Below are 11,566 nucleotides of genomic sequence, written 5' to 3' on the forward strand. Positions count from 1 at the left end.
TTCAGTCTTTCAGTACTTATTAAGTCAATGTGGCAATTACTCGCCATTTCTTTGTAATTCTTTGTAAAGAAAAAAAAAAATAGAAATTTTTGAGTAAAAATAGTTTCAGAGTAAATCCTACACAATTTTTTTTTTTTCAGCGTGATCATATGTGACCCTGGACCACAAAACCAGTAGCCAACAATACATTGTATGGGTAATAATAAAGTAAAGATCATGTTCCATGAAGATATTTTGTAAGTTTCTTACCATAAATGTATTAAAACCTAAGTTTTGATAATATGTAGTAATATGCACTCTTAAAAATAAAGGTGCTTTAAAAGGTTATTCAAGCGATGCCATAGAAGAGCCATTTTTGATTCCACAAAGAACCATTCAGTCAAGGATTCTTTAAAGAAACCATTTCTTTCTCACCTTTTTATAATCTGAAGAACCTTCTTTCACCACCAAGAACTTTTTGTGAAAAGGAAAGGTTCTTCAAATGTTTAAGGTTCTTTATGGAACCGTTTAGACAAAAAAAGGTTCTCCTATGGCATCGTGAAGAACTTTAATTTTTAAGAGTGTGCATTGCTAAGAACTTTAGGTGATTTTTCTCAATATTTTGATTTTTCTGCACCCTCAGATTCCAGATTTTAAAATAGTTGTATCTCGGCCAAATATTGTCCGGGGTTACATGTAATGTAAGGTGTGTGTTTGTGTGTGTGTGTGTGTGTGTGTGTGTGTACCTGGTATTCATCACGTTGTGGGGACCAAATGTCCCCACAAGGATAGGAATACCAGTAGATTTTGACCTTGTGGGGACATTTCTCAGGTCCCCATGAAGAAACAGGCTTATAAATCATGCACAATGAGTTTTTTTGAGGAAGTAAAAGTGTGCACAATCTCCTGTGAGGGCTAGGTTTAGGTGTAGGGTAGGTGTAGGGTGATAGAAAATACGGTTTGTACAGTATGAAAACCATTATGTCTATGGAATGTCCCCATAAAACATGTAAACCCAACGTGTGTGTGTGTGTGTGTGTGTGTGTGTGTATATAATTTCTATTCTAGCCCACTTTTTAAAGGGGTCATCGGATGCCCATTTTCCACAAATTCATATGATTCTTTAGGGTCTTAATGAAAAGTCTCTAATATACTTTGATTAAAAATTCTCAATAGTAGTGTAAAAAACACCCTTTTACCTTGTCAAAATCAGCTCTGCAAAATATCAGCTCATTTTACGCATGGGCCCTTTAAATGCAAATGAGCTCTGCTCACCCCGCCCCTCTCTGCTGAGGGATTAGGAGCTGTAATATTTATTTTAGCCGCATTTAGCTGCATTTAGCTGTGTTTATCGGCGAAACTTGCCAACAAGCACATTATTAAGAAAGGCCATTTGCAAAAACGAATAAAAAAACCTTATAACTCACTTCTGCTGTGGCTGAAGCTGCATCACGAATGATTCACACGAACATAGAGGCATATGTAGATCGGGATCGGCGCTTTCCTTTTAAAAACAAAAGTAACATTGTCCTCTGCCTCTTCAACGGCTCAGATGCCAGGAGTAAATGACTACTGCTATGTTCATGATTACATCCAACAACAGAACACCTCAATTGCTCAATTAGAGTCTTTCTCTGCACCTGAGTCACACAATGGCGATCGTATTCGGACTGTTTCAGCTCGGTGAGGGGCGGGTCTAAGATAAGACGCTCATGTCAATCAACTGTGTTTTGTCACAATGACAAGAAGCTGAGAATGACCTGATTTTAAAAAGGGGATATTACTTTTAAAGATTATAAAAAATACCACTGGGTGGATTTTTATCATTGTAGGCGGGTGATGCCAACACACATTAATGTGCAAACAACATGTAAAAGTTAGTTTAGCATCCAATGACCCCTTTAAAAGTGTACAAACAACTTGGTCAAAAAGTCTCTTAATCATTTTCTCAATCTGCCATTATTTCTGTTGCAAAATCAGGGAACATGCAAAGCAGCAACAGGTGTCTCAGTAAATTTGTACATTTATAATAATAATAATAATAATAATAATAATAATAATAATTCATAATCAATAACACTTATTGTTTTAGTTATTATTATTATTAATGACAGCAGTTACACCAGTGATTTGTAAATATTTCACATAGGCACTGTGACTATTGCACCATCCCCACATTACGCAGGCTAGTCAATGAGCTCAACAGGTTCCTGGGAGCCAGTTAAGGATTTGCTCCTGTGGGTCGAGCCGAGGGGGGAGCGTCATGTGCACGCCCTTTTTCATCAGCCCGGGACAAGTGAGTAAGAGCCACTTCACTGCATCTCAGTCCCAAGAGCTCCATCTGGCCGGCTTCATGAGGGGCTGGACACACCAGCCGGGACCGTGCGTCACAATGCACCTACAACTTCTCCTCATTATAACTTTATGCGTGCTTCATTGCGATTGTCAAGGTACGTTGCGACTATTGTTATTGAACTGTTTTGCATCATATTTGCTTTAGATACAGTGCCCTTGTAGTGCGCATTATGGACTTTCTAACAATAGACATAACGGGCAAGTTGCTTAGCAATGCGTAATATCACAATTATCCTGGTTTAACAGACCTAACGTTGCAAAACTCAGTAAAAGTGCTATTAGAGTCTCAGTTTGTTGAAAAGTAAACAACCGCTTTGTTTATTCGTGGGAATAACGGTGCGAGTGTTATTTATAAGGGATTTTTGCTCAAAATAAATTAGATCGTCAAAAAACACCTATGTGTTTTAAAAAAAATACTTACAGGTAAAAATACAAAAACATTGTCGCTATGGCGCACAAAGCCTCCCTCAGACAGATTTGAGGTTCTCCGAGAACTTTTGCATGGGCTTTGGCGTTGCTAGGTAACAGAGACGAGCATGTGACTTGAAGACAATCTCTAGCAGACCCCAAGCTGCTGCTACAAAGCAAATTCAACACGTTTCTAAGCTCTAAAAGACTTAACCAGTCTGCCGTGGAGAGGAGGGAGAGTTGGAGACGCGCGTTTTGCTGCGTCGCAGTCGGTTAGTCAGTTGACAGCAACAGGTTGCTCTGGTGCGAATGTGTGGTTGCATGGTTAGAGCTTCTCGAAATGTAATCTGCTTTCTTTTTGCCCAACCCTTAGTATGTAAGCTTCTTATGTGAATCAAGCAACTAATTACTCCGCAGCTGCCGTTTAAAGACTACCATTGCTGCACATGAAACACTCAGGTTGTCTTTTTTGAGATTGCATCATTGCAGATTGACTTTGTTTAGTTGCAAACTTTGTTTATAGGGAAATTTAGAATTTGTATAGTTGCATTCAAAATAATAAGCATTGTGACCTTGAGGCATTAAAATCACATCTTCACGTCTTTACTGCTATGTTTGCATCACGTTTGTGGCTGTTGCCTTGATTGATCTCCTCAGAAATGTGAGCCAGGAACGAGTTCCTGTAATCCAGCTTTATTCAGCATGTGTTTTCGGAGGAAATGACCAAAAGGGTCTTGATGGAGGGAGGGGGGACAGGTTACTTTCTCTAATCCGCTGAGCTTCACTTCCTGTTGGTTCCTCAGGTTTAGTTTCAGACCTAAAGGGTCAAAGGTTTTTGAAGGTAGTTACTTGTTACCTTAGCATGATGCATTTGAATTTAAACTAGAAAAAACAGGAGTTGGCATTATCTAAACAGTTTTGACCTCATTTCGTGATGTTTATTAACCAACTTGTGAAACCGTCCTGTGTAAATTAATATTTACAACCATGCATGTTACTCATTGCATGTGAATGTGATGATGCTGCTGATTCGTAACTTGTTTTCTCATTTTTTTACTATCATTAGTCACGTATTAGCCATCTTTGGATTGTAATGATTAAAAGGACACTTTCGCTTGGTGTCACTTTCAACAGCGGCCTTTTTTTTATTATGTGCGGACAATACCGTGAAGATCAGCGAACAATGATATCTCATTCAGTAGGCGCAATTAGATGTGGATCAGTGAAGGGCCTCATGATCTGTAACAGGATTTCCATGCACGAAATTAAGAGAGGAAATCAGTTTATCTGAACCGGGCTGTCAGCAAGCTTTAATGTGCATAGCTTAAACACTTTGCGTTGAACTCCATTAAGACTGTTAACATCTATAGAAGCCAGTTTACACCTCAGATGGGGTTACATATTTGGATGATGCACTGAAAAAGCAAAGTGTGGAATGTTGGACATTTCATGTACTCAGTTGTTGTTGATGTAATTAATAATGTAGCAGAGGATGGGCTATCAGACTGCAGTTATGAGTGACGAAATAGCCTACACTACACTGTTACATAGTACATAGTGCATAAGTACATAGTGTATATGTGCATGTGCTTTATATTGCGTTATTTGGGAGGCAACTTAGGTCTTAAAGTCAGAATTGTGAGATATAAACTCGCAATTCTGAGGAAAAAGACAAAATTGTAAGATTTAAAGTCGTAATTCTAATGAAAAAGTCAGAATTGTAAAATATAAACTTGCAATTCTGAGGAAAAAGACAGAATTGTGAAATATAAACTTGCAGTTCTGAAGAATAAAAGTCAGAATTAGATATAAAAAGATATAAAGTTATAATTATGTTTAAAAAAGTTGTAATGGTGAGAAATAAACTTGTAATTCTGAGGAAAAAGACAGAATTGTAAGTTATAAATGTGTAATTCTGAGAAAAAAGTCCAAATTGTGAGAAATAAACTCGCAATTATGAGGAAAAGGTCAGAATTGTGAGATATAAACTCGCAATTCTGAGGAAAAAGTGATAATTGTGAAATATAAACTCATAAATCTGAGGAAAAAGTGATAATTGTGAGATATAAACTCATAAATCTGAGGAAAAAGTGATAATTGTGAAATATAAACTCATAAATCTGAGGAAAAAGTGATAATTGTGAGATATAAACTCACAATTCTGAGGAAAAAGTGATAATTGTGAAATATAAACTCATAAATCTGAAGAAAAAGTCATTATTGTGAAATATAAACTCATAAATATGAGGAAAAAGTGATAATTGTGAGATATAACCTCGCAATTCTAAGGAAAAAGTCATTCGGAGAAAAAAGTGAGAATTTTGAGATATAAACTTCTAGTTCTAAAGAAAAAAGTGAGAATTTTGAGATATAAACTCATAATTCTGAGAAAAAAAGTAATAATTGTAAAATATAAGCTCGTAATTCTGAAAAAAAAAAGTGAGAATTGGAAGGTATTTACTCGCAATTCTGAGAAAAAAGTCAGAATTGTGAGATACAAACAATTCTGAGAAAAAAAGTCTGAATTGTGAGATACAAACAATTATAAGAAAAAAGTCAGAATGGTGAAATAAAATCTTGTAATTCTGAGAAAAAAGTCAGAATTGTGAAATAAAATCTTGTAATTCTGAGAAAAAAGTCAGAATTGTGAGAAATACTTTTAATTCTGAGAAAAAAGTCAGAATTGTGAGATATAATCTCAAAATTTTTAAAATAAAGGCAGAATCTTAAGAAATAAACTTGCAGTTCTGAGAAAAAAAATCAGAATTTAAAAAAATTAGGCTTACAGTTCTGATGAAAAAGTCAGAATTGTGAGATATAAACTCACAATTCTGACTTTTTTCTCAGAAATTCTGAGTTTACATCTTGTGAGATATAATCTCAAAATTTTTAAAATAAAGGCAGAATCTTAAGAAATAAACTTGCAGTTCTGAGAAAAAAAATCAGAATTTAAAAAAATTAGGCTTACAGTTCTGATGAAAAAGTCAGAATTGTGAGATATAAACTCACAATTCTGACTTTTTTCTCAGAAATTCTGAGTTTACATCTTGTGAGATATAATCTCAAAATTTTTAAAATAAAGGCAGAATCTTAAGAAATAAACTTGCAGTTCTGAGAAAAAAAATCAGAATTTTAAAAAATTAGGCTTACAGTTCTGATGAAAAAGTCAGAATTGTGAGATATAAACTCACAATTCTGACTTTTTTCTCAGAAATTCTGAGTTTACATCTTGTGAGATATAATCTCAAAATTTTTAAAATAAAGGCAGAATCTTAAGAAATAAACTTGCAGTTCTGAGAAAAAAAATCAGAATTTTAAAAAATTAGGCTTACAGTTCTGATGAAAAAGTCAGAATTGTGAGATATAAACTCACAATTCTGACTTTTTTCTCAGAAATTCTGAGTTTACATCTTGCAATTCTGTTTTTTTTTTTCTGCCATGGAAAATAAAAAAAGGCATATATCTCACAATTCTAACTTTGTACCTCGCAATTCTGAGTTTTACTTCTCACAACTGCGACAAAAAATTTAGAAGGAAGATAAAAAGACGTAATTACCTTACATTTTTTATCCTGTGGTGAAAACAAGCTTTCATAAACATCTCATTCAGTGCCTCCACAGAGAAATTGTCATTGTTTATTGTTCTTGAAAGAACTGCACGTCCGCTTGACGCGTATTTGCTGTTCATTCCTGCGTGTTGGTTATTAATCAAATGTGTGAACGAGCTAAACAAACAGTAATGACGTCTGCATTTTGAGCATCTAGAAAATACCGAAATCCCATTTTTCCTGTTCTGCACGTGCTCTTTAAACCTCACACATGCTTCTGGGCCTTTCCGGTGAAGGTTCTTGAGCAACAGGGCTGCTGTATTAGAAACGGGAACAGAAGTTAACACAGTTGGCACTAATAAAGACTTCTGATCCCCTCAGTGTAAACAGCACCTTCACTGGCCGCATAAGTCTCTGCCGCAATGCCATCTGAAAGCTGAGAAGCCTGTGAGATGAAGGTGTTCACGTTTGGCCACATTGGGTTGGAAATCATTGTATCTTTTTAAAGTGACCAGAAATTAACAACCTGTGGTCATTTACTCACCCTCATCATTTTATTTCTTATGTGCATTACAAAAGATTAAAGATTAAAATGTCTCAGTGTTTTTTATAGTCAGTAAAATGAAAGTCAATGGGGTTTAGTATTGTTATGGACCCCATTGACTTTTCAAAATTTGTGTTTTTAAAAATATGATGTTGAGTAAATTATGGTATATTTAATTTTTTTTCCTTTAATGGATTAAAAATTCCAGGTAACACTGGGTAGAGTTAAACTAAATGCAGTACTAGTATCATTGATATACTGGTATAGTTTGATATAGTTATAATATGTTGAGTTTGATTTAATTGTAATATTTTATGTTTTCATTTTAATTTCAGTACACTTTAAGGCACTTTAAAGTGGCACCTTTTTAATATTTTAGTTTAGTTTAACCAAACAAAAATGTGAATGTCAATAAATGAGTGATAAAAAAATAAATAAATGTTAATAAAAAATAATTAGAAATTAAACAATGAATGAATAAAACAAAAAAGATTTTTTAATTAAATTTTTATTAATGTATTAATTTATTTTAAGTAATTAATTGTTTATATCTGTATAGTTTATATAGTTTTTATTACAGATTTTTTTTATTTTTAGTTAAAATGTACATCAAAATCATATTACAAAATGATTTTGTCCATGAATTATAAAAATTTAAGTTTGAATTCTTTACTTTCACGTCAAGTACTTCAGTACTTTATTGTAGTAATTTAAACCAAATGAAAATTAGAATGTAAATAAATGAGTAATAAAAAATTGATAAAGGAAAAAACATAATTAATAATAATAATAATAATAATAATCGTAATTATAATTAGAAATAAAAAATATTGGATACAAATAAAAAAAGATTTTTATTTTATTTCTATTAACGTTTATTTCAAGTAATGAATTTTTATATTTTTAATAATAACAATAATTTATAATTATTTTTTATTTTTACTACACAAGTAATAAATCTGTATAGTTTTTATTAGTACATTAACTTAAATTAATTAAATGAAAAGTAAGGAATAGGAAATGATTGCATTTATTTTTGTCTTTGTATTATTTTTTAAAACATGTTTATATAGTTTTGTTTTAGTTTTTAGTTGTTTTTTTTATTTACTTCAAATTAAACTAATCGAAAATGAGAAAAGTTGCCTTGGCACTGCCTTTTTAATATTTTATTTTAATTTAGTTAATGTTTTTTTTTTTTTTAATTAACAATAATATCCCTGGCTAATTTTATTTTATTTTAATATGTTGTTTTCTTTTTCATTTTTAGTGCAAGTTTTAGTAATTTTGTTGTATGTTTTTGTCTTACTATTTTTTAAAAGCATGTTTATGTCATTATGATATTATTGTCATTATTGTCATTGGCACTAATTTAGAAGCATTTTAGCAGCATTTATTAATCTAAGTTATACTTTCTACATACACGAATGCATTTTAAACAAGAATTAGCAATGCATAATATATTTATACATTTAAATTAGATGAATAAACAATGTAAAAACAATTATTACATCAATTTTTTTTTAAATATGTCTGTTCTATATGCTTTCATTATTTTTGTTAAGAAAAAATGAATAAAAAGTAAATAAAAATGTGTACAATTTAAAAAATGAGTAAAAATGTCAGAAATTAATAATTAAAATAAAACTGAGAAAAAAACATATTTAAAAATATATATATATTTATATATAATATTTTGTTCCCGTTTAATTCAAGTATAATTTTTTAAGTCTGCATAGTTTTTATTAATTTTTATTTATGTTTTACTTTTATTTCAGTACTTCAACGTAAGCTTAATAATTGTAATAAAAAGTGGAATATAAATTAATTAATTAAAAACATTAAAAATGAATAAAAATAAATAAAATAGAAAATAAGTAAAAATATTTTTATATAGTATTTTATTTTAGTTAACATTTATTTTAAATTTAAAATTTTTCTTAAATATGTCTATTCTATATGATTTTATTGTTTTTGTTAAGAAAAATGAGAAATAAAAATGAATAAAAAATAAATAAAAATGTCTGAGGCCAAATGCTTGCGTTTATACCAGCTGCCCTGCGGCTTGCTGAAGCATCCTATAATTAGCTGTTCACTTTTCACTTTTTTTTAGAATTAGAATTCACTAAAGTTAGGCGAATCCCCCACCTCGTACCTCCCCACCCACCAACAATTCGAATTTCCGTAGGCGGGATATATTTGAATAATATTCTAACAAGCTTTGTGACATCATAGCATCCGGTAAACAAACGCTGTAGTCCAAAGGAGCCGTTCGTTGTAGTTCTTAAAAAGGGATTGTTTTAAAAACTAAATATCTCCCTTCGGAGTGGACTTTGAGATTTGTAACTTTTAATTTTTATTTCTGTTTTAGTTTTTTTCAGTACTTCAACTTAAGCTTAATAAATGTAATTAAAAAGAGGAATAAATGGAAGGGTATAAAAATATTAAAAATTAATAAAAAATAATAAATAAAATAGAAAATAAGTAAAAATATTTAAAAATATATTTTTTATATAGTATTTTATTTTAGTTAACATTTATTTTTATTTTTATTAAATATGTCTATTCTATATGTTTTTATTATTTTTGTTAAGACAAATAAGAAATAAAAATGTATAAAAAATAAATAAAAATGTCCGCGGCCACTTTAGTCAATGCTTGCGTTTATACTAGCCGCCCTGCGGCTCACTGAAGCATCCCTTTGCTAAATTTAGGCTACTTCTCCCAACTCGTACCTCCCCACCCACAAACGAATTGAATTTCCGTAGGCGGGATTTATTTGAATAGTATTCTAATGAAATCGTATGGTATTTGATTTTAGTTAACATTTATTTCAAGTAGCAATTTTTTATGTTTGTATATAGTTTTTATTTCAGTTTTATTTTTAGTTATTTTAGTAATTTTAGTACTTAAATTTAAACGAAACGAAAATTAGAATGTAAATAAGTGAGGAATAAAAAATTAATAAAATGAATAAAAAATAATTTGAAATAAAAATGAATGAATATAATAAATATTTTTGAATTCTATTAATGTTTATTTCAAGTAATCAGTTTTTTATATCTATATAATATAATTATATAATTATAGTCTATTATATTTCTATTTTATATATATATATATATATATATATATATATATATATATATATATATATATATTATTCACCCTAAATTAATTAGAATAAAAACAAAAATGTGTTTTTTTGTGGTTTTGGTTTTAGTTAATGATTACAGCCCTGGTGAAAATTAGGCATAAAATGTACTACCATTCCTAACCTCGTACCTCCCCACCCACAAACGAATTGAATTTCTGTAGGCGGGATTTATTTGAATAATATTCTAATGAGCTTTGTGACATAATAGCATCCGAAAAACAAATACTGTAGTCCAAAGGAACTGTTTGTTGTAGTTGTAAAAACGAAATATCTCCCGTTGGAGTGGACTTTGAGATTTATAACTTGGTAGATGTTTTTATGCCCAAATATACAGTGTGTGGTGCACACACTGGCTAAAATTCAAAAAGTGAAAAAGCATAATAGGACCCCTTTAATAGGCTTCCCGACTCAATGTTTGCCTCCTTTCCACTCGCGGCCAATGCCAAGATGACCTTCGCGTACCAGTGGGTCTTTTCTCAGCGACTCGGTTTGGGCCGTGCGAGCCAAAGTCAGTTGTAAAGCAATTGACTGCATTCTGCGTCGTCCATTTCCATATGAAACGGGCTGCGGCGCTCGGCTGTGCGGTATGGCCGGCCAGCTCTGGCGCTGGGCTCTGCCAGCCATTCCTGCGCCTGCATTCATTTGGGCCGCCCCCCAAAACAAGGCGGCATTGATGAAAGAAGCGGCACCTCTCCCATGGCCCCCGCTCGACTGGAAAGAGATGTTTTGGGGGGGCTTGCTAGTGGCTGGCAAGTGCCTTTAGTTTTTTTTTTTTTTTTTAAAGGGAAAGAGGGGTGGCAGAATGGAGGAGGATGGGCCTCTTTTGGGCTTTCTTTCTCGCAGGAAGCTCTACTGTATTCCCCCATTCTGTTATCCGTCTCCATCGGGCCTTTTGGCGTGCTGACACTTTCAGTTATGTGGGGCCATTGTGCCATTGTGGTCTCACAGTGGGGTCTAAGCCTTTGGGAGGCTTCATTCTAATGAAAATTCCTCCACCGCACTCTCTTTGTGGGCCGACGTTGGCGCGTCCTTGTTTTTCCCCTCAGATAGTTTCGGGGATTCTTGCCTGCTGAGGGTTTAAGTTGGCTAATTAGAAAAGACATGCCCAGAGAGGAGACGGGGACGGAGGGGGGCAAAAAAGGAAACAGCGGACGGGACAAAACGGACTGAGCAAAGACATTAATGAAGGAAGGAAAAACAAGCTCGGACCCCGTCGACGGGAGGACGGCGGCATTTGCATAATACAAGGCCGCTCTCCTCACAATGGGCCGCCGGGACAATCGCATAACTGTTGTCATTCGTGCCATCTTAGTTAAGACGTCCAAATAAAACCCTTTTAAAGACACCCCAGGAAATGACGGGGCTAAATGCTGAGTTTTGCTGAGTGCAGGAACAGGATAGGCTGTTCACTTCACCTGACGCTTTTCCCAGTTGCTGATACCGTCAGGAAACACTGGCTTTATTTTAAAGGCTCTCAGCGGATAGCTTTCAGCTCTTGGCTAAGGTTGATAGGTTGTATAGCTGATTCATACTGTTAAAGTGAGAGGAGTGAAAATCAGTGTTATCTGATATAGCCTTT

At 33.0% G+C, this 11,566-nt stretch overlaps 1 protein-coding gene across 1 annotated transcript in view; it reads right to left on the reverse strand.

Annotated features, from left to right (window-relative positions):
- Positions 1–2,801: 2,801 nt before the first annotated feature.
- The window catches only part of LOC141340206 (uncharacterized), a 41,027-nt gene continuing 32,262 nt past the window's right edge, over positions 2,802–11,566 (reverse strand). The window contains exon 32 of the mRNA XM_073845132.1: positions 2,802–2,911. Within this exon, the coding sequence (XP_073701233.1) occupies positions 2,802–2,911 (110 nt within the window). The remainder of the gene's footprint in view (positions 2,912–11,566) is intronic.

This window comes from Garra rufa, chromosome 8 (genome assembly GCF_049309525.1).
Source record: "Garra rufa chromosome 8, GarRuf1.0, whole genome shotgun sequence".
NCBI classification, from domain to species: domain Eukaryota; kingdom Metazoa; phylum Chordata; class Actinopteri; order Cypriniformes; family Cyprinidae; genus Garra; species Garra rufa.